General features: G+C 39.4%; 1 protein-coding gene across 3 annotated transcripts in view; it reads right to left on the bottom strand.

The window, feature by feature from the left end:
• The window catches only part of ZSWIM5 (zinc finger SWIM-type containing 5), a 134,675-nt gene that overhangs the window by 30,111 nt on the left and 79,742 nt on the right, over window positions 1–24,822 (bottom strand). For all 3 annotated transcript variants that reach the window (XM_072997558.2, XM_078392842.1, XM_078392841.1), the window contains 3 exons: window positions 14,483–14,839; window positions 5,921–6,069; window positions 2,545–2,695 (listed from right to left, as the gene is read on the bottom strand). In XM_072997558.2, coding sequence (XP_072853659.2) covers window positions 2,545–2,695; window positions 5,921–6,069; window positions 14,483–14,839 — 657 coding nt within the window. The remainder of the gene's footprint in view (window positions 1–2,544; window positions 2,696–5,920; window positions 6,070–14,482; window positions 14,840–24,822) is intronic.

Raw genomic sequence — 24,822 nt, 5'->3', positions numbered from 1 at the left:
CTACTGGGATATGTCACACAGTTACACTAAGCTGCCACCAACCATTCCCTCTAAGAAGTCACACAGACCAGGGATGGATTTTTAAACAATAAAAAGAATAAGGTTTATTTTAAATACACACAGGGAAAAATAAACAATCAGGTGAATAAAATAAAGTAACGTGGCTTATTCTCACTCATACAAGCATACAGTTTGGTTCACCCAGAACCCTTACTTGAAGCACAGACCCTGAACCTATCAGTTCTGGCTAACCAACAGACACCTGAACCTATCAGGTTGGTACTCTGACACACAGTAGTACCCTGTCTGACACACAGACTCCCACAACAGCTTCTTCTTCCCAGCTGCTGCTTCGTCACAACCCAGTGTCTCTCAGCATCCTACTCTCACCACACAGGCATCACATATTTATACAGTACAGCCCCTCCTCCTGATGTCCCGCCTTCCACTCCCCATAGGATGGAACTTTCCCTCCAAACCCATGACAGACAGGTAACATCAGTGCTGTATGTAACAATCATGTCTTACACATTTTGAGGAATCCCCCTCTTTTAATGGTGGTTTATCTGTAACATAGAATTTGACCCTCAGAACCAAGTTGTGGAAAGAAGAAAAGGAGTTTGGATTCATATACCCCTGATTCATGGGCTGCAGTTCTTGTCTGCTTAATCCTTTTGCCCCCTCTCTCCCTCTATGTTCACCTGTCCTCACTATTCTTTTCAAAAACATGCACATAGAAAGAGCTGCATTCATACTGAAGTTGCATCTGGTATTCCTCTAAACAGAGATGCAGCTTCATCACTTCAAACAAACAAACAAATAAAAAACAAACAAACAAAAAACTTTGATGAATGTCAAGCCCAGACTGCAGAATACAGATGCAGCTCAAACACTACTCACAGACAATTTAATCAAAGCGACACTAGTCTGTATGACTTGCTCAGTAATTGCTAGCTGGACTGAAGAAAATAGCAGCTGCATTCAGATGTCACAATAAGCCATGGTTTACCATGATAGATATGAACCACAGCAAGCCTTGAGATCGTCTACTTCTCCCTGTTCCTTTCTTGATACTACCGTGATGACAAAGAACCTTCAATTTTTTCTTAATTGCAGCTTGTTTTTTATTACAGTGGTGCCTCGCTTAACGAGCACCCTGTTTAACGATGAATCCGCATAGCGATGGAGTATTTGCGATCGCAAAAGCGATCGCATTGGGATGTTTTAAATGGGGGGGAAATCGCTTTGCGATGATCGTGGGGAAGCGCTTCCCCACGATCATCCCAAAGGCCCCACTGAAAGAGAGCCCCGAAGCACAGCTGCGAAGGTGGCTTCCCCTGCGATCTTTGCAAACACCCGCCCATCAGCTGTGCTTCGGGCTGGCTCTGAGAGAGAGGCCCAGGCTGGACCTGCAAGGGGTGGAGAGAGAGAGAGAGAGAGAGCGCACTGAACAGCTGATCGGCGATTCCAAAATGGCCGCCCGCTGTGTTGCCTCGCTTTAGAGGAACCAAAAATGGCGGCCGGATGGAGGATTTTCGCTTAAAGGTGAGTTTTTTCCCCATAGGAACGCATTAAACGTGTTTTAATGCGTTCCTATGGGGTTTTTTGCCCCGTATAGTGACGATTCCGTACAGCGATGATTTTTTCAGAACGGATTATAGTCGCTATGCGGGGCACCACTGTATAAGAAAATTATGATTAATCTTACTGTAATCTATCAGAAACATGCCACCTTCAAACCATGGAATGAGAACTGACAGACAGACAGACAGACAGACAGACAGACAGACAGACAGACAGACAGACAGACAGACAACTAACTAACTAACTAACTAACTAACTAACTTCCAGGCTCAATATAACCTGTGGACAGATATGGATGCAAACATTTTTGGTGGGAGGAGCTACCACCTCCCAAATGAAAGTTATGACAGTTTAGACATAAAACTCTTCCTTACGTATGGCCCACAAACCAATATTGCTTCCAGCAATACGAGGCACTAATCTTGGTTACTAAAAGGCAGAGAGTAGCTGCAGGCATGGATCTCTCCATGTGTTACACATTTTCTACTCAAATAAAAAACAGAAGGAAAAGCATTTTCCCAAACATTCTGAGAAAAGTCCACAAGATGGAGAAAGGGCAGATGGTGAATTAGGGATCACAATTTCATAACTTAGCATGGGCTTTAACTCAAAGGCACTATCATTGGCATTTCCACTTTAAAGAGAGTCAAGTATTAACGATGAGAAAGATGTTTAGAGCTTCCTATGTTTCTAAAAGTGAGGAGGGGAATTCACTTCTAGAATGGGCTCTTCCCCCCTCAGTATTACTCATTCACTCACTCTGTCTGCCTCTTTGCGTGCAAACATGCTGCCACCCATAGAGTGGTGCATGATTCCTAACTGGGCCAGTACCCAGGGGCCCAGCATTCAAGCAGCCTTTCAGATTTGTGCTCCACAAGGGCCCTCTGTGGCTTCCTCAGTCACAACTTGTGGACAAATTGACCTCTCCAATCAAATTCCAGAGAGAACATAGAAACTCACCCAGCTCATCCCAGAGCTGTCGGCATTTGTCTGTCATGCCTGTCCCTTGCTGTCTCCAAAGAGCAAGTCGTGGGTCTGCCATAAACTGTTCTGTGATCAGTGTCAGCATCCTAGCTCCATTGGAATCTCTCATGCGCAGCATTTCCCGGACCTGGGGCAGAGAAGAAAGGCACTTTCAGTGATATGGTGAATAGATTTAACAGGCACAAGAAAGACTTTCTTTTGGATGTTTCAAGGTAGCCACAGACTACCTCCGTGGAACATAATTCTACAGGGTGGCAATAAATTTGGTAACGTACTACCTAAATGGCTGTGAGGATGTGCTCCTAATATATATATCTTGTCTAATCAAAACCAGAATCTATTCAGTAAGACCAGAACATCTTGTGGGTCGGGGGATCTCTTCAATGAGAGTCAAAAGGTAGACAGATATTGCTGATCTTCAAGGAAGAAACTTGCCATTTCTCCACTTCTGCTATATAAAAGGTAAAGGTTCCCCTTGACAATTTGTCCAGTTGTGTCCAACTCTAGGGCGCGGTGCTCATCTCTGTTTCCAACCATAGAGCTAGCATTTGTCTGAACACAATCTTCCGTGGTCACTTGGCAAGCGCAACTAGACACAAAACACCGTTTACCTTCCCACCAGTGTAGTACCTATTTATCTACTCGCATTTTTGCATTTTGCATGCTTTCGAACCGCTAGGTTGGCAGGAGCTGGGACAAGCGACAACGGGGGCTCACTCCATTGCATGGATTCGATCTTACGACTACAGGTCTTCTGACCTTGCAGCACAGAGGCTTCTGCGGTTTAACCCACAGCGCCACCACGCTATATACATACTTCAATATTAAACACATTCCTCTTGGGCTCACTTTCATTCCTAATGGTCTGAGGCAGAAAAAGAAACAGAGTTGTTTATACTCAATAATTTTATTCTCAGGAGCAGTTCTGCTTCATTCTTCACTGTGTTATATTTAAATAAATATGGAAGCTATGTGGGAAACATAAATGTGAGGGCTGGTGGTGATCTCTAGACTCTTCCTGCAGAATCTGCATTGACAATACTGAAGTCATGATTCCTCTATTCATGGTGCAGGCTGATCGAACAACTGTGTGAGATACTAAGCTTCCAAGTTCCTCATTCCCAAGAGCTCCTGTGAGTTGTTGGTTCATACCACGATAATACTCAGGAACTTTGTTTATTTACCTTTTTCTGAATTAAGGAAGAGAGGTTACTTACCTGGAACTCTGGTTCTTCGAGTGGTCACCTGTGAATTCACATTACAGTAGTACCTCAGTTTACATATGCCTCGGTTTACGTAATTTTCGGTTTACAAGCCAAAATCCATAAAAAATAATGCCTCGGTTTACGGTTTTTACGGGGGGGGGTCGCTGTATGAAAAAGACACATTGCATCTGGAGATTTCTAGCACCACTCCCGTTGTTACGGCAATCCATGTTTCAGTTTACGTAATTTCTGCATTATGTAACATGCCGGATGATGGATTAATTTTGTAAACTGAGGTACTACTGTATAGGGTTTAATCTGCGCTTGTGCAGAGGTTTCCAGAATATTCTAGAGCTTTATCACACAGTCTGTTTGTATGTCAGAGAGATGGAAGGTATGTTGGAAGAGGCAGTAGCCAGAGGTTGGGAAGTTGGTGTGGTCTCCATCAAAGTCAATTGAGGATGGAGGGAACATTTCCAAAGGAAAGACCTAAGGCACTGTTGCCTAAATTTGAGAGCCTGCTTAGTGAGATTTCTGCAGGCTTGACACGATGAGGGCTGGTGTTATTCCCCCAGGCAGAAAAGACAGGAGTTGTGTCTGTCAGAGAGGGGAATCTTATTAAGGCATGAGGTGCACCATTTTAATGGCCCTGTGGGGGCCATAAAATGGCAGGAAGGGGGAAAACAGGGAAGGGAGGGGGGTTGGTAGAAGGAAAAAACAGTTGAAATCTCTTACTGATTTCACTCTAACTTTCTTTTTCAGAAAAAACAAGGAGAAGCAAGGCGAATGGGGAGATTAAATCTCAGCAGCAGCAAAAAGGAACTCAGGTAATCACCAGGACTACATGTACCAGGGGGGCGGCCCTGGCGAACACGTGATAAAGCTCTAGAATATTCCAGAAACCTGTGCACAAGTGCAGATTAAACCCTATAGTGTGTACTCACAGAGGCCATGAAGAAGAAATAAAAATTTCTAAGGGATTGTGGGGAAGAGACCATTTATTCCAGACTTTTAGTTAGCTGCAACTATGATTTACTAAAATAAGCCAACTTCCCAATGCTATTTATGAGAATAGCTTGTTTACATAGATCATAGTTAAGCTAAAACACATTTAAGGTTTAAGATTAACCTGTTTGAGGATTTTGACATAACATAAAAAGGAAGTTAACCGAGTATGGAAATCCAAGCTTTTTATCTCATAGCTGTGCAAAAGAGGAAAAGGGATGAGCACATGAGCCTGAAGTTCATTTACATAAGAGTAAGAATAAACTACAGTTCATTGTTATGTATGCTTAGTATACCACCCTTAGCATGCTTAGTGCTCCTACCCGTAATACTACAGCAACCAACATTCATGTGATAAGTTAACTTTTCCCTGACAGACACATAAACAATAAACCAGCCTCCACTAATTTTATGTTTTCTAGATGCATTGATATTATTTGGGGGTTTATGGGAGTTATAGGCAGCACCAAGTTGTGGAAAGCAACTATAGACATTCCCCAGTCAGGTTATGTCTGGCACTTCATTGCAATCAATTTTGTCATTTCACTTGATGCATACAGGAAATTATTTTTGTTAGCTACTAAATATTGCAGTATGCCCTCATGTACTCAAAATGATTGGAACATCCTGCATGATAAAGCACGGCTGAGAGATCTGCATTGGGGAAAACAATGTCAGGGATGAGTTTGATATACCACGGGTGTGACTGTTTTGCATCTCAGACCATGTTATGATCATACTTCTTCATTTATTAAATGCCATACAGTACATGTCAATCTCATTTGTGTTTCTCTGAACCTGGTAACAAAATAACTTGAAACAAAGCAGAAGGCACTCCCTTAACTCAGAGTTTAGAAAATTTATTTTCTGGCTACAATGGCATGGTTGGGAATTCTGGGAGTTGGAACTCTAAAAAAGGGAAAATTTCCAAGTTCTTCTCCATCTTTAGTGGACAATGAGCAACTGAAATCAGCCCCATATATTTGGAAAGGAATAAGAGATGCAGTGTTTGGAGTATTAGAAGCCAGCTTCTGGAGCTCACAGGGAAGAAGGCAGCAAAGTACAAGTATAATGCAAAGCTGCAACTTAGGTGGGTGCGAAGTTTCTACCAAAGAGGAAGGAGAAAAGGAAACCTGTCCTACCTTAGCAAACATGGAATTGAGTTGTTTCCCAGAACCATAGTACCCTCCTTGGGAGAGGAACAGCTTCACCTGTTCTCGAACCTGTTCTTCATCCAAATGCCAGCAATTCTCATCATCAATGCTGGCCCCTGCAGTGGGATCTGGTGCACCTGTAGCAAGAGAAACCCAATAGAAAGAAATAATGTCTTGGGACATCACAACGTGCTTATTGTCCCCTGTTAGTCCATCCAGATGCTTTCATTTGGAGACAAAATACCATCAAATGTTATTCTGACATGGTTGTTCTAATTGTTAAAAGATGAACAAGAAATAAAAACTATTCTCCTTCACTTACTAGTTCTGCAGCATTTTCACAACTAACCTTTTATGTTTATTGAAGAACTAATACCACTCCAATGTAGGTAATGCATTGCCACAGAAAAGAAGCACACTGAAAAAGTACATTAATGACTCAGCCTACAAAGAGTTCTCCAAACCGAACAGATAACCAAGCCAATGATAGCTGTGCAGGAAGTTCCAATTCCACTCTGCCACAAGAACTCTGATATTTCTAATGTGACCATCATTTGCTCTCCATATAGTGGCTCATGAAGCAAGTTAGGTTCAAGATAAATATCAGCCCCTCCTCTCCAGTCTGCCAAAAAATCATATCACCTGATGTTGAAGCCTTGACTCTACCACATGAAGAACATCCTATGCCACAGTTGCCCAACCAAGCTCACTCCTGATGTCTTAAGGCTCCAGCTCCCACGGTCATCTTTCTGTACTGATACTTAGTTGTTGCTCAGTAACTTTAGAATTTAACAGGTTTTGGAAGAGTGAAATCATCTTTATAAGGCACAGGTAGGCAATCATAGCGGGCCTGGAGGTGAAATCTTCATATTGCTGGGCACAATTCAAATTGCTGGTTCTAACCTATAAAGCCCTAATGGCTTGGGTCCAAAGTATCTCAAAGACCACATCTCTCATTATGAGTCTGCTTGAGTGTTAAGATCATAGGGAGAGGCCTTTCTCTTGGTCCCACCTCCTTCACAGGTGTATTTGGTGGTGAAACACAAGAGTCCCTTCTCTGTTGCTGGTCTCTCCCACAGGAAGCTTGACTGGCCCCATCTTTGCTGGCCTTCCACAAGCAGGAAAAGACCTTTCTTTTAAGGCAAGCTTTCCCTGAGTGACTACGGTAGCTGCCTGAGTGGGATTTTTAAATAGATTGCTATTCCTTACTGCTCTGAATGCGTTTTTAGTATTGCTTACGTTTACTATTTCTTAGAGTGGTATTTGTTAGATCTTTTCTAGCATAAATTATTATTAGTAGTAGTATACTTACTTTTTTAGCTTTTAATGATGCTAGTTACCTTCGAATACCAATTTTTTTAGTTTTAGATATTGTCTTTTATGATGCAAGCCACCTTTGTATACTCATTGTTTTCAGCTTTAAATATTGTCTTTTAATGATGTAAGCCGTCTTGGTAAAAATATTTTAAATCACTCACTCAATCACTGGCCACATCAGGTATACGAATACCCCAAAACACATTCAAAATGGAAAAAACAAATTTGCCAGCGTCCAGATAGTCACTTCTACTTTTGATTTTGGTGTGGGTGGGTTTGACAACTCCTCCCCATCTGTGCCGAAGCAAAAGAACACTGCTCCTAGATTAGATAAATCACTTTGGGGCCTTTTTAATTTTTGCATTGCAGGGTTTGAGGGGGTTGTAAAAATGTTCCTGGAGGGCATGTTGCCCACGGATCACCTTTTATTCACTTTTCTTTAAGGTGATGCAGTTCTTCAGCCCAACCTGTGAACATGTATTTTACAAGCAATACACACTTGATGGAATCAGGAAGCTGAGTGGGCATCATGAAATATTAGATGTCCATGCAGAAGAGATCCAATGCAATTTAATCCTAAGTGAGGGTCTGTGGCTCTGCTATTTTAGGAAGGCTCACTAGCAATAAATTCTGAGAAGGAATTTCAGGATCACAATCAAAACCAAAAAGAAATGGCAACCTAAACTATAGTGGGGCCGGAGGAAACATTATTTCCCACCAATTTTGTAGGACAATGCCATCACATACCTACAGCTAGTGGGGATCTCACTGGCCAGGCAAAAGGAGGATAATCAGCACCTTGCACTCTGGATCGCTCTTGCCACTGGCAGACAGAGGAAGTGAGAATAAATATGAGCTATTAGCAGGCCTAGATGTTCTACCACCTTTGGCAACAGGAAGAGAAAGAATAAGTATTCCGAGCACCTTGGAAAAAAGCAGAAGTCATTTGGAGGCAGGACAGGGCAAGCAGTGTGAATTTGTTCATTTCCCACCTCCAAGAATGGTGTTAGATGGCATACTGTTCACTGATCATCTATGGCAAAAGCATCCATGGCTGACCCTTTTGCTATTAGGTGGAAAATTCTATTTTACCCTTCATCCAGCAGCAGAAAAGAACAGAAGGAAACAACAGAGAATTTAAAAAAAAAACAAAAACCACTGAGCATGAACTGTTACTTCTGGTATATGTGAGGTTCCATGTGCACATATGACTGATGCTGGGACAGACTCTTTGTGCATGCCCACCTGCTTCTGAGCACAATCAAAAAGGGATCACTGAGACTACTAGTGTTAATGGGTGACTGGCTTAGAAGAACAATCTTGCTTTAGCAACTCTTTATGATGTCTCATGTCTCTTTTAAAATAAACACAGCCACTGAAGATTGCTGGATAATTGCAAGCAATTCCTGTGCAGTGCATGCCATTCCAAGGATAAGACCAAGAGTCTCAAATGCTCAATCAGAGTATCTTATTAAGAAAAAATAATTCTGCCCAAGGAATAGGATTCTGTTTGCCTTTCCTAAAGCCTCATGTCTTTCCCCCCTCTCTCCTCCACCGAATACTTGTGAATCTTTTCTCCACATCCCCATGCACTGAACGCCTCTTACTTTTTATGCTTGCATTTAGTAATGCAACACATGCAACTTATCTGCTAGAGATGCTGGTAGACTGGACAATTAACTGTATCCTTGTATAGGATTATAATGCCACTACACTGGACAAAAATCCCTGTAGTTAAAAGCAGCTAAACTCAAAAACGAAGAACGTGACAAGCTTCCTCCTGCCTTTTGAAGCTTCCAGACAGAAAAGAGGAAAAAAGCAGTTTGCGCTTGGTGAGGACAAAGCAATGTTTATAAAGCACTCAGTTGCTGAGCACTCCAGTGAAATTAGAAAGCATTCTGCATTGTTGTGTTACAGTCAATTTGCACAAACAAGGAGAAAAAAAAACAGATTCAATTTCCAAACCTTTGAAATGCTTCAAAGGCAGCTTTGTAAAGACCAGTGACAACACAGTGACTTTGTAGAAGTTATCAGCATATCTGCATCTGGATGTTTGACATTTGGTACCAACAACAAAACAAAACAGAAGCCATGTTCCTTGAACCAGGCTGGTTCTGTGCAGAGAAATTCCTGGGTGACAATGAAAAATCATGGTGCCTGGAGCATGCTCTGTTGAACTTTAACCTACTTGCCTTGTGCATATTGCTACACTTCAGTGAGTAAAGGGGTCATTCCTGGAACAGTAAGACACAAGGAAAGAAGGAAAGCAATAGCTGGAGCAGCCGTTCCCAACACAGCCTTTCTTACATCCCACCAATCACTCTGTCAAAGAACTGACTTGACTCCCACCATGAAAGGAAGAAAAAGTCTGCTTTTTCCAAGATGGATGTTTGTATGTCTACACTCTTTCTGTTGTTATATTTATCATTTATGGCAGTTTGTTGGACGAGAAGATCAGGCAATTAGCAGAAATCCAGAGTGATGCAAGTTACTACAAACAGGCCAGAAGGTTGCAGATGGATAATCCAAGGCAAGTAAGAGACAGCATTCTCTGCTCTGAAGAGGGCAACAGGACTGGGAGAGAATAAAATTTGTTTCCCCTAGAGACTAACATGTGTGGTCCACCAACAGTATGGATTCCACTAGTTGAGAAGCACTTAGAGAGGGCATTTTCTATCTTGTTCAATCCACTTGCATGCAATCTTCTTGTGCCCTCTCTACTCCCATTTGAAGATTACTAGTTAGTACATGGTGCCCTTCAGAGACATCGCGATTTTTTAAAAAGTGTGCACAGCCCAAAACTGTCAGAAAAGGCATAATGAATTCTGGTTACATATACAGTAACTGTCTTTTTATATATGTTTATTTGATGACTGAACAAATAAATAAGTTATTCTGTCATACTCTAATCAATATTGTTAAAATGAGTATCACACAATTCAATCAGTTGAAAAAATATTAATAATAATTAAAGTATAGCAGCTAAAGCAGGTACAATGTGATTAACTATCAAGGCAATAAGAAAGTAAATGAAATATTATATAACTGAAGCGTAACATTAATAAAGTAAGCAAAGTAAAAATATATAAGACCCTATTAAGTGTACACAGATGGCTGTAAGGCCTCCCAAGACATACTCTCCTCCAGGGGAAATATTGTAAGAGCAAAGGTATGGAGTCACAATAAGTATGGTATCAACAAACCCCCACACTTATATCCCATCTACTAGAGGAAAGTCCTACGATCACCCAGAGCATCAAAATGGCCAATTGTCTTTATCATAATCAGAAAAAATCTTCTCCCCATATTCATGGTGCCAAATACTGTAGTTAAACACTTTAAATAGCAGAGCAGGAAGGGTCTTTTCCCAGCAGCAAATGTATGTCATTTCTGTTATTCTTTCCCATGACCAAAATCTGTTCCCACCTGTATGCAAATTAGTAGGAACTGTCTATTTTGCAAAGGTTCTGAGTATATAGCACATCAATGACAAGCCTCTGAAAATACAGTTACAATTTATTTTTGATATACTCAACTAATTTGATATTATAAAAACACAATAATGAAAGAAAAGAAAAGCCAATGTTGATTTTTTTTTACTTGCTTCTAAAAATCCATGTCACAAAATAAACCAAACCTATTGTGTCCCTACAATAAAAGAGTGAAAAGCCACTGTGAGGGTGTAGGCCAGCAATTTTGGAATATTGGGGGGGGGGCAATCTATCAGGAGAGAAGTTCAAAATAGAGAAGTGACTTTCCGTCTCTAATGGGTTGAAAAATAGCCTTATCCAGGCCCAAAACAGTTCTGCAGACTCTAACATCCTGGCAAAATTGCCCAGAGTGCTCCCTAGGTGGCACACAGATTCTCTGTTTAATTTTTAAAATGTTAATGCCTTTAAAATTGGAAGTGAGGAGACTGCAGTCGCCCAAGGATCAAGCTCTAAGATGAAGACTAGTACCTTCCTTTCTGACAGTGATTTAGACCATAACACAAGGAACAAGAATGGAGGACAGAAAGATGAGTTGGATGGCGATGGTTGGAGATACTAGAACCAAGGCATGAAACACCTGGTCACAACTCACAGAACTGGTTGTGTTGGCTGATGTTTATGAGGGCTGAAGTCCAAAATACCTTGGAAGGCACATGTTTCCTCATTTTTCATTCAGTCACAATTGTCACAATCACAAACCTTTTGTTCCTTTCCCACACATGACACTTTTTGCTTTTCCTGGTCTTAAGAGTACTCCAATATACTCCAATTCTCCAAAAATAGGTCCTTATTCTCTCCAAGTGGAGGGATCCCCTTGGAGTCAGGGCTCATATCACCCCACAAGACATGACGGGAAATGTTGGAGGCCTTAAGGGTCCTTTGGGGAAAGGGAGAACAAAGAAAAGTCCATATGGTCCCCAAAATTACACAGATGTAAGAGTGGGCGATACCTTTTATTGGACCACTAAAATTAAACAAAATAGAAGTTTTTGTGAAGAAAATTCCACTTCTTCAGGCTTAGCGCAACCCCTTCATGGTTAGTGCAGAAAAAATGTACATAAATTGGTGGTACAAGTCTGTGACAGCTGATGTCAGTTTTCTAAGGCTACGGTCTCATGCCTCTTTGAAGCATGGTTTGGAATTTATACACCCCTCTCTTAAGGTCAAAAGGCTGTCAATTTGTCTGTGATTGCCCCCTCACACACACATTCACATTGCCTGCTTTGAAATTACAGTTTCTCTTTGGCTGTGGGGCTGGGGAAAGCAGGACAAAGACATGGTAGCCTCTAGCACAAGTCAGGGGTTATAACTGATGAATAAACTACCGTAATACACACACACCGAAATACTAGGGCTGGTTAGAGTTAAGAGGTAGAGCTAATAAATTCTAAATGGCAGAGCTGAACTAAGTGCAGAAGTGTATGAACAACTTAAGTGTATGAACAACTTAAAAGCAGTTAAAATTATAAATAAAATATCAAAATGCAGGTTAAAAATACAAGCTCACAAGTTCCTAATTCTAGCTGGCAGCTTTGCTCCCCTTAGAGATTTAACAGCAAAATTCCTCAGCCCAAGATTCTTTTATTTAGTCCTGTGCCTTTTTCATACCCCTTAATTCCCCAGGGTACTCTCATGAAGAGATTCCACTGCATGCATGTATACATTACTGATTATAGGCCATACTGGACTAGGCAAGAAGTGTGCCAGATGTTGAAGCCATTTAACATACAAATCCGCTTGAAGGACAGGTGATCTATCTCCAGTTCTCTGAGCTGTGTCAGAATGATGGCATATGAGGAGAAATCAATTGATTTAGGATTTGTCCCTTCCTCATCCATACCAAAGCATGAGAGATCTTTAATCCTACCCTCGGAGGCACATCTTGTGTGTCATCACTGAGGATCAAGCATACTGGCTTTGCCTTTGGCAGTTAGAAAGGAGAAAATGTTTCAGAGGAGGAGATGTGAATTTGAGCTGTTATATCATTACAAAATAATTAGCTGAGATCTAAACTGAGGTTTTAAAAAAAAAACCAGAAATCACTCCTCACTTCAAAATATCTACAAATAGAAACAACGGTTTTCTTCTATTGCCACCCTACCCCACCCCACCCACAAGCTTCACAGTTAACAAGCCACTGGCTGCCTTTTGCAAGCACCATGGCAGCTGACAAATCCCCACATGGTAACATGTTCAGACATCGGACTCTTGAGCTGTAGAAGCTACAGAACAGATAAGGGATTTAAACAGTCATCAATGCCCTCTGAAAGCTGGACTATAGAATCTATAGAGCTCAGGATCACATAGCTTTGAACTAGCCTTCTGATGGTTGGGAATGATGGGAACTATAGTCTTAACACACGCAAAGGGTTTTGGGTTAGAGAAAGTCATACTGATCTCTATGCATGTTAAATATAAATCTACAGAAACAGACAATTTTGGACACAGCCAAGAGCTTTTGGTGAGAGTGGAGGGAATCGATATGGAGAGGATTTGCAAAGGGGCAGAAAATGATCTTCTACAGCAGTGGTTTCCAACCTTGGATCCCCAGATGTTCTTGAACTATAACTCACAGAAATCTTGGCAAGCACAGCTAATAGTGAAGGCTTCTGGGAGTTTTAGTCCAAGAAGGGGACACAAGGTTGGGAACCATTGTTCTACAGGATTTTCCACCTCCTGTCTTTGAAGTGGGTGAGCATATGCACACATTAAATTACATATTGACATCCAAATCACAGTGGAACAGAATGACCAAAGCACACCATGCAAAACATGTTGCGAAGGCCATGTGCATTTAAAGACACTCAAGAGTTACAATACAGCCCCGCCTGCAGAAAAGTACTACGTATTTCCTACCTTCAAAGCAGAAGATCCTGATCTTGAGCATGGAGAGGAAAATTGAGCATGGAGAGGAAACCTTGTCCACCTATATCTCTCAGCAACAAATGTGTTCTTATACTTTAGTATCTGGCTTAACACAACGCTGGGTACTTAAACATGAAATGATTGAAAGAGAACAGTAACTATTCCACCATTCTTTCTATCTCTACCAGACTAGCAGAGAGGCCTCAACATCACAAGTATATCATACTCAAATAGGCAGGCTCTCTTTCCTTTCTATACCTTCAATCCCCTACACTGCCATCTGTCTATCTAAACAGAAGTAAGAGTAAAGATGGGTTTTTTAATTTTCCAGTACTGTATATGGAAATATATGGCCAAACAACTTCATAGAACAGAATGGGAGGTGAAGAATGTCAGGGTTCCATCTTGCTTCGAGCTTGGAGCCACTGGCTATGCTGCCTTGAAGGATTCTCAGAGATAGTCCAAAAAGCCCTTTCAAGCTTTGCTTGCGTTTGGGCTCAAATAATATTTGCGCTCAAGACTTACAAAGTTCAGAGGAGAGTGCCAGTTTGGCTCTAATTACCACCTCTTCCCTTCCGAGAAAGATCAAGTCTGCTGACAGCCTTTTGTCCTGGAACATTAACAAGCACAACATTTAGAGAGCTGACTATACTGATTGACTGATTCTTACGATTGGCTATAAATTATCCATTGGCCAGGTTGTCCTCTGCTTTGGAAAATTACCAGCAAAGCTTTAAAAATTATTTTTAGACTACAATTCCCAGAAACCCCAACCAGGAGCCATGCTTACTGGAGGATTCTGGGAGTTCTAGTCCCAAAAGCAATGTTCCTAAACTTCTGTGATTTATCAGAAGTGCTTTTAACTAGGCAAACGTACCGTGCACTTGATTGATTTCTGAGTTGAAGGACAAGATTTCATCAGCCAGCTTCTGGGCTGTTGGAAGTACTTCTGTATGATGGGCTGTGATCAAATACTGAACAAACTTTTGGAGCTGGTCCCTGTTCATTTGGAAAAGGGTCTCTGAGATAGGAAGACGGAGTTTGACCTGATCAGGCTTGCGAATTCTGTACAGCGAGAGTGCCACAACATGAGCACAATAAAAAATGTCTTTGTTCCCACAACCACATGTCACAGAAGTTATTTTACACCGGTCAAAGCTGATGGCTACTTTGTAGGTCATTTCTGGTTCTGTCGTTGTGGCAGGCTCTGTTACTGTGCCACTCAGATGGAATCCTAGAAGGAAAAGGAAAAGAATAAAAGAATATTTAGCTTTGCAAATACAGTATTGATTAGAATCAACAATTCAGGTGACATTAATGCTGCTAAGAATGTCAACGTTATCCTCTTTTGGGACTGCTTGAACTGCACAAATGACAGGCCATAATCAGACTGTACTGCCCTCTCTCCAAAATCAAATGGAGTAGCAGAGTCAAAAACATTGGATCTTCTGATAAACAGGGACGATGATATCTCTTAGCCACAGGTTTACATATTGCCTCCAAGCTAAGCTGCAGTCCTAGAGTGGTCTTGTAGACCAGATGGGCGGGGTATGTATAAATAAATAAATAAATAAATAAATAAATAAATAAATAAATAAATAAATAAATAAATAAATAAATAAATAAATAAATAAATAAATAAATAAATAAATAAATAAATAAATGAGAGGCAGCATTTTCTTAGCAATATTTTGAGTGATCACATTGCAGCACAAAGTATTTGGGGGTGGTTTGGCCTTAAATGCGGGATTAAGAAGACCTCAAAGACCTATTCCTGGTGGAGATGCAAACTGCTAGAACTGCTTTGTACTTATGTACAGTTGCCTGTATCGCTGGTCTCTTTTTTGAGATTATGGCTTTATGCCTATGGGATTTCATGTTGAGTGCCAGCACCACAATGCTGCCGTAGCCAACATTATACATATGTTGGTCATGAAAGCTATTGCTTCAATGTGAAAGATGCTTCCGACTGAACAATTGCATTCTGCACTCTTCTCCTTGCTCAGCATGTTTCTCAGATGAACAGTACCCAGCCATATTTGGCTTTGAACCATTTGGGCTGGCATAAAACCCATTCCAGCCCATAAACCACAGACAACCATTTGTTAGTTATCTATTCAAGAAAGAAAAATGTCCGTCTTGTTATTAGTCTCCTTGATAAGCCCGCAAAGCTTCTCCCACATCTTCATTATACACCCATAATTTATTTTCACTGCCAGAGAAGCAAGGGCTGGTTACAGACAGAGATACCTTCTCCATTTGATGCCATAGTAGTTTTAATATGCTAAAATAAGATACCACATCTGATTTTAAAAGACAGAAAATGCCTTTAAATAAAATTCCAGCAATGCTTTCTGCTTTTCTATAGACATTAATTTACAATTCACTTTTTTGAGAAAAAAGAAAAAAACTTGTGAGGCAGTGGACGTAAGATACAAATTTGGAACTGAATTTCTATATAATACTTGCAATATATTTTACTGCAACGGTCGAATGATTTATGCTTCTTTTAATAATAAACTAAATCAGACTACCACAATTTCCATTCAGAACACATCAAAATGAATTTTAAAACCAGAAACAAACATTCTTCCCTAGGGGGATTTGTTCCTCTAAAACTACGTAACAAAAACCCAAAAGAAACCTGGGCAAGAGTGCAGAGCTCAAAAAATATGCACCCTTTATTTTGTTATGGGACAAAACTGACAACTTGAGTAGGAAAAAGAATGTTAGTAAAACAAAACAAAACAGTGATAACAGTGAGCATTAAAACATTCAAGACTTCCCTTCAGAATCCCAATTAGTTGAAATAAAATTGTAGAAAATGTTCCCATTTCCTTTATTTATTCTATTTGAAGGGAAACTATTTATGCAAGTAAAAAAATGAGAGTGAAGGAAAGAGAGTAGGACAATAAGGAGTAAAAGAAGAAGATGACTGTACTACAACATACTTTAATATCACTTTAATTCCCACAGCTCCATCCTTTTCACTCCTGGGATTTATAGTTTGGTGAGATATTTGGAATTCTTTGGAAGGGAGCTTTAGTGCTCTAGTTCAAGGAGAATGCCAATCCCCTCAACAAATTATAAATACCATGATTCCACAGGATGGAGCCATGCTAGTTAACATAGTATCAAGCTACCACTGTGTAGTAAGGACATGATGAATACTTGAAGATTTTGCCCTGCCAGGTGATATTCAGAGCTTTGCCATTCCAAAAGTCCTTACCAAGACTTCCCGGTTTAATTAAAATTTCCCAGCTTCCTGCAAAAATGTGACCCCAGTCTAATTTCTTATCCCCGCTATTGTTTGTGTCTTTCTGTTGTTTGGTGTAAGAACCTGTTAAACCTGCTGAACCTAATATCCATTCTGGTGACTCCTGTGCAGGAAAGATGCCATTCTGCACAGGAATTGTAATAGTCCCGCACAGTATATTTTTCTCCAGACAAAAAATGACCATAAAACTTTAGGGAAACCAGGCAAGATTTATGAGGTGGGATGGAATCAAACAGAGTAAACTGACTGCAAAGAGAAAAAAGAGGATATCCCCCCTCTATTTCTTGACCCAAGGAAAAAGGAACATAGAACTTTCCTATAACAACAACTCCGCTGATTGCTGGTCTGTTTCTGGGCCCAGTTCAAAATGCTGCTTAAAATCTAAGAAGACCAAAATGACTTTGGTCAAGGCTATCTGAAGGACTATATCATCTGATACAGTTCTTCCTGGTTTTTAGGATCTCCAAAAGAGGCTCTCCTCTTGGCACCAGGCCTTCACAGCACAACTGAGGACAACACAAAAGAAGGTGGCCCTCCCTTGGGGGTCATGTTAGCCCCCTCCTTCTGGTGAGAGGAAAAGGTCTTTTGTAAGCAGATATTTTTTTCACTATTAAACTATACTTCAGCCTAAATGTCTAAATTGTTTTTGAATTAACAGTCTTTTCAATATTGTTACAGTATATGTTCAATTGTCTTTCAATGTTGTAATTTATTGCGCTTTTAGCGGCATCTGTTTTTAATCAACACTAAAGTCTTGAGCTCTTTTACCAAGAGAAAGGCAGTATAGAAATGCAATGAATATAATATATAAAATACTGTGTAGTGTAGACACACTCTTGCTATCTTACAATACAGTACATGAAAAATCAATGGTGACCATAAGAAGAGCATTGGGTAGTGCAGATTGCTGCCCTTCTGTTATTAACACTGAGATTTTTACAAACAGCTCCAGTTCTTGAGCATTTAAGAAACACATCAGCTTCTTACTACACCATAAGTACTAAATGCTTGGTTTACTTTCTGAAATGAAATGGCATAATTATCAGTTGTTGTTTTTAACAATCCACCACAATTAATTGGACAAAATGAGTGTAGCCAACTTCTCATGAAAAGCATGAGTCTGATGTGCCTGGTTCAAATTTCAGCTCAGGCATAACATTATTGGGCATCAGCACATCCCATGTCACAGCACAAATTATACGATGCAGAGTAATCTGGGCTTTCCCCTGCCCATGCCTTTTCTCACAATAATGCTTCTCCTCAGGTGGTTTTCCCAGTAAGAATGCTTAGTTCCCTCTCCAGAGCTTCACCATGAGGGAAACAGACAGGAAAGAAGCTACTTCAGAGGGGAGGGAATAGGAAGGGAAAGCTGGGAATCCACCTTGCACACTCACACTGTGATTTCTATCCCTCTTGCTTTGTGTCATGTCACCAAATGCCCCATTTGGCTATTATACAAGTCATTCTGAGTCTCAGTTATTTAATCTGTAATGTGGCAATAATAATACACTTTTGCCTGCAGAACTGTTGCTTGTATTACTGAGACAACTTATAGAGTACAGTACTACAAAGACTTGGAAAAGCACTGCATAGTTATTTTTATAGCTATATAGGAACTTTAGTGCCCTGAAATAAACAGAAGCAAAGAAACAAAAGTGAGTTTTCATACAACTACCATATCCCTAAAGGAAGCTTAAAGGTAAAATTGATACTTTGGTGAAAGCATTCTTAACCTGCTCCTTTTCCTCCCAAACCACTCCACAAACTACTCCACTCTCCTGCCTGTTCCCAAAGGAGCATTGAAACTATCAAGCTGCTTATCTTGCATCATTCCAGGAACAAATGTATGTGAGCTATTTTGGTAAATATACAGCATTCAGTAAGGACCACGTCTAGTAACCTGACACTTTTCCTTGTAAGTTCACTCTTAAGAATCCTATCTCTTAGAAGTTCTGGTACTTAATTTTTACCTCTAGTAGAGTGTCAGTCAGTTTACTGTACACACACCACACTCCCACCAACTGCCCTCTTTGTAAGACTGCAAAGACATGGTAACTATTTCTGTGAGTACTACAACAGCCTGGTAAGCCAATCATGAATTTACAAAGGAGACACTTTATTGATAGGTTATGTGCTTTACTTAGAGAAACATGCTGCTTAATCATAGGATTACAAAACTGTGAGGCTGGCACAGTCCCAAGAGTCATCTAGTCCAACTCTCTGTCAATGTGGGACAATATTTACAAAGCCCAGAACCCCCCCCCCAAAGAAATCTTAACTGGTGCACCATAAGACTGTCCTCACACCACACTAGTTTTTCAGTACACAGCTCAACAGTGACTTTTGAACTCACTGAAATCACAGAACGCAGTATCACATGCACTCAAAGCACAGGGATACTGGGTTAACACAGTATGACATTTACTATTATCCTTCCTTCCCAATAATTAGTCCCATTTTTCACTAAAAACAGGAAGACGAGTAATATTCACTGTGGTCTCAAAATATATTGTTCACTTCCTAACTTGTCTGGATAAAAGCAATTATTCTGAAGAGTGATTAGGAAGTTCTCTCGTAACTCTTTAGCTGGGAAGGTACAACCAAGACACTATGAGAAGTGATGCATCTGACCAAAATATCAATCACTTTTGCACCAATATTGTATTAGCCAGTCACTGCACTAGAGTATTAATCCATGACATGTATGCATACTCTTAAAAGAGGATAATGAATTAGAATAATACTGGATGAAACCATGATCCAGAGAAATGTAGTGAAGGGGGCACTAAGAAAAAGAAATCACATATTCTTCATCATCTTACAATCAAGACAGTCCTTCAGAAGAGCTCTTCAAACCAACAGCCTCTCAAAGGAAATACACTAAGATGCTTGCAATTCTCATACTCTTATTAGACAACAGGCTTTGGCTGTCCTGGAGGAAGAAGGAAAAGATACATGGCCAAGAAGTTCCAAAGAGGTCTAAAAATGTGTGGTTGATCAGATTAGCAGCTTTCACTGTACTATATTTCTGGGTAGAGATGAAATAGTTAAGATGAAACATTGACTGGCCCTAAACTCAAAATATGACTTAAACTCAAAATATGCCTAGACAAGACTAAAATCTTATATGGACTCTAGCTTAGATTCATAATATACTCCCACTACAATATAACTTCTTTGTCTGGTGTCCATTTTACTATCTATAGAGCCAGAAACTTTCTACAACTATATTTTAGACACAAGACCACTCTACAGGAAAGGCATATAAATAACAAAAGAGGAAAAAAAAGGTTGAATTACATTAACTGCATAAATCCCTTCTCTATTTGCCACCCCTTACAAGATTTCTGAGATGAATTCTACCAGCCGTTTTTAATCAACAGCATCAAAACCATCTATATGGTGCTATTCTCTTTAATGCCATGCCAAAACCCACATCCAGATCTAATTAAGTACAGTATTGAGAAGTTTCTTTAACTGTAAGAACATTTTTTTAAAAAAAGTTTTATAAATAGACAGTAAAGAGTGGTAATACTTGGACTGATGTGAAGACAAAGTATATGCATGAAAAAACATTTATCATTAAAAAAGTGATTGAAAAGCATAACCACCCTCCTCATTTTACTGATTTGAAACAAAATCTCAGGGCTCTTCTAGACAGTGGTATTACTGTACAGTATTGTGATGTTTTGTCTCTTTTTATACCTTTTCCTTTCCCTTCTTGACAGATCATGGTATTTATTGTGACATTGATCCTGTTAGTATTGTGATGTTGCAATAGCAAGCTTCTACACATGGAGTAATGATTCACTATTCCAGCATACTCCATGCTATGTCCCCTACTCCACTTTCTCATCCTTGTGCTGTTCCCCTCCCAGCATGTCAATGTCCTCCTTTTGGGTCATGCCCTTTAACTTGAGTTTTGAATTGTGATTTATTTGTTTCTGTATTGGTTTTTCACACTCTCATAAGCAACATTACAAAAAAAATTATTGACAGTCTAAATTGCTTCAAATTTATACTATTCCTCTAGAAAATTGCCATAACCACAGTTTGTCTTGGCACCTGAGTTGAGCAACTAGACTACAGTTTGGTTTCTATTGTTAACTGATTTAAATATCATAACAAACTATGTTTGCAGCAATACATAGATGGAGATAAGAAGCAGAATTCAAGGAAAGAAAGACTGGGGAAAGGAAGCATTCAACATGTATCTAATCCCCCATGAAAATCCATTTGTCCTAAACATTGCTCTACAGTCTGGCCAACTTCACAATAACTAATAAAATAGTTCCAGAAACAGCTGAGTAACTGCTTCATTTTAATGATCTGTTTTCAGGCATCTTGAAATGAGCTTCGACTTTTATTATATTTGGGCAGAAGTTACTACATTGGTCAATTTTTATGACAGCTGAAAACAGTCAAAGTGAAACAGGATACAACTCACATCCTGCATTTCTGTATCATATTAGGCACATATATGTCTGGCGGCTGCCAAGTTTATCTAGTGTTAAGCTATAAATCAAATGTCAGTTTAATTTCTCACTGTTGTGACAGCACATCTATTTAAGACTAACTAGAAAAGAAAAACATATGCAAAATATTTATCAAAAGCTTAACCAAAGATTAAACACTGTTGAAAAAAAGCCTGGTCCAAGGGGATTACTTAATCTAAAGTATTTACATTAGCACTTGGGATGTTTTGGACTAACTGACTGACCAGCCACACTTACAACAGGTTCTCAGAAGCTAAAAGCAAACACTAGCAAATCTCAGTTTAAAAAAAAAAGACATAACTGATTTACAGAAAGATACAATACTGCCCCATTCCAACCACCACCTCTCAAAGAGACTCTTGTGTAGTGGAAGAGAAGAAAATTATATGCGCTTACTATCCCGAAACAAAATTATTGAACCAATTGGAATTAGTGAACTATACTGGATAACATGCAGAACTTTGATCTGGAGAAGCCAGGTTTATTTTTTTTAGCTGAACCATGGAATCAGTCAACTGAAAGTACTAACACATTACTGTCTCCAAAGTCACATCTTCAAATCACAGAAAACAGAGTCTGTTGTCTCCTTCCCATGACCATTTGCCAAACAAAAGAAAGCTAATTTTCAACTTCCAAAGCTGCCAAAAAAATAATGACACATAGTTTACTACTCTTTGTACAGCTGCTGATTTGTCTGCTTTCAACTCATTGATCTACAATGATCCAGACATTATCTTTATTTTATTTTTTAAACAATATCTCTTGGCTTAACCTACTTCACAGGATTGTTATGAGAATGAAAGGATGAGAGAATACTGGTGCTTTGGACCAACTTGCAACTAAAACTACTACACAAATAGAATGTAAACAAAGACTGGTTCTATGGTAAATGCAGTTCAGCGGTTCAGATGAGATACATCTGGACAAAAAGTGTTAACTTTAAATATAGACTGATGGAGACTGAGCTGTCAGTGAATGACCAGGAAAGAGACACTGAGGTCATGGCAGACAGCTCAATGAAAACATTAACCCACATGCAACAGCTAGGAAAAAACTGTGAATTCCATTCTAGGGGCTGTTAGGAAATAAGGGCTGTTAGGAAATAAGGGACTGAAAATAAACTATGAGTTTCTCGATACCTTTACACAAATGTATGCAATATTATGTTTCTTTCTGGCCACTGCACACGAAAAAGGACAATGTAGTACTAGAGATGGTTTAGAAAGGACAACAAAATGATCAGGGAGGTGGATTTCTCTTACAAAGTTTCTGCTTCCTTGACTTAGAAAGGTACATGAGGGAAAACAGCAGAAAAGGTTTTAAAATTATGTATTATGTGGAGAGTGAAGATAAAGGATCACCCAGTGAATCTGAACTGGGGGAGAATCAGGACAGACAAAACACAATACTTTCCCCACACAATGCCTAATTAAATGATAGAATTCACAGTAACAGGATATGGTGACAGCTGCCACCAACTTACACTATTTCAAAATGGTGTTAGTGGGAATAAGGCTTTCACAGATATTACTAGTCATAATACCTAGATGATATCAGAAATATTATTTCTTGAAATATCAGTTTCAAGAAAAGATTATTTCCCTCATATTCTGCTTGTGGGCTTCTCGTGAGCACCTAATTTGTCACTGAAAGAAAACCAGAAAGATCTTCAGTTTTATTCAGCAGTGCCCTCACATTCTTGTGTGAAAATAAAAGAAAAGTAAATCCAAATTTAATGTGATAAACAACTGTGATAGTTATACCAATCTAATACCATTTCTGGTTCCATCAAATAGAACTCTGGGACCTACAATTTGGTAAGGTTCTCCATGGAAAACATTAGTGTACTGTACTCCCTTGTCTATAGCATTAGAGGTATCTGGTAGAGTGTACTGAATATCTCACCCAACTTAAGGAATTCTTTCTTCTAATGGCCAATTATTTGCAATTTGGAATTTGATGAAAATACATATTAGAGCTTGGGGGGAAAAAGTCAGATTTCACATAAGGAACTTCATACATTCATGAGCAAATCAACACTGGCTGGCTGCAGTTGAACTCCTTGCACAGCTGTGGTGAATGCTTTTCTTTTTTACTAGTCTGTAAAAAAGTATGTTTACTAGTCTGTTTACTAGATACAGAGCTCTAAGAAGAAGGGAATGATCTTTATGAGTGATCTTCGTGGTCATCTTAATATAGTTATTAGTTGGAAAAAGAGTTAAAACGATAAAATAATTAGCTCAAGGTTGCAAAGAAGAATGAATAATAATAATAATGGAACAAGGATTTTGTTATGCATACTGTACAAGTACAAAATGAAATAAGGAACAATGTTTTTAAACGTTCTACCAGAAAAACTTCAGATGAAAATATATTTGAAGCTACATCTAAAAATACTGGCAAGGCTTAAAAAATGTTGGAGACTATAACACTGGCAACTTACGTGAGTTTCATCTGCATAACATGTAAAACAGAAATTAAAACAGAAGTGTCATGGTACCTTAAGGACTAGCAGATTTATTTCAGTATGAGTTCTCATATACGTCAAGGTATTTCCTGCGCCCAACAGCTGCTTTCTCTGAATCAGCCTTGCATCTCACAAAGCAAATCCATGAAAGCCTACACTGAAATAAATCTATCTAGTCTTTAAGATGCCACATCTGCTCTGTTTCTGTTATGCATGTTGCTGACACAGGTTAACACGGCTCTCTCTTTGAATACTGGGGGGGGGGACGAGTATAAACATAGAACAATTAGGGATTAAAATAAATTTACATGGCTGTCCCACTTCACAAAGCTAAAAACAACCACACCTCAGAGCTTTTAAAAGTTACTTTTTTGAACCGCGACTCCCACAAGTCCCCAGTCAAAATAATTATGTTCTCTGGGGAATTAACCAACCAGAGAAAAAATAGCCGTTACAAGTTCTGTCCAACACTAATGTATCTAGAAAGGGCTTAAACATTTAAACTTTAAATACCATTCATCTCTAGAATTTGTTCCTGAATGAAACTCCAGGTGCAATAGTAAGTCGGCCTTACCAGCATGTTTTCAGATCACAGTTAGGGAATAAAAGGTCAAGGAAACTGCACTGATCTCCTTTCATTCCTGTTCCAGCAATGAGAGAAAACTGATGTGAAGGTCAGTATGATCTGAAGGGATGTTGCTCTTTTGCAGTAATTCTTCTCAAACATGAGAAGCCAAGCTTCTTCTCTGGAAGAACCGCTCTAGACTAGAAAATGAACAGTTGGTTCAATTTTAAAATGCATTAAATGAATTTGGGTATGAATTCCTATTCATACATATGTTTTATATATTTTAATGTACATTAGGCAAATTCTAATAGGAATAATGACCATCTAAAAATTCAGTGACAACTAAAATTATTACCAAGATTTTCAAAATGGGATAGGGCTGCAAACTGCAGGTGGTCTAGAATTTTTC

This window comes from Pogona vitticeps, chromosome 4 (assembly GCF_051106095.1).
Source record: "Pogona vitticeps strain Pit_001003342236 chromosome 4, PviZW2.1, whole genome shotgun sequence".
In the NCBI taxonomy this organism is placed as follows: Eukaryota; Metazoa; Chordata; class Lepidosauria; order Squamata; family Agamidae; genus Pogona; species Pogona vitticeps.
The sequence above is the reverse complement of the archived record's forward strand: the minus strand, read 5'-3'. Positions and strand labels throughout refer to the sequence as shown.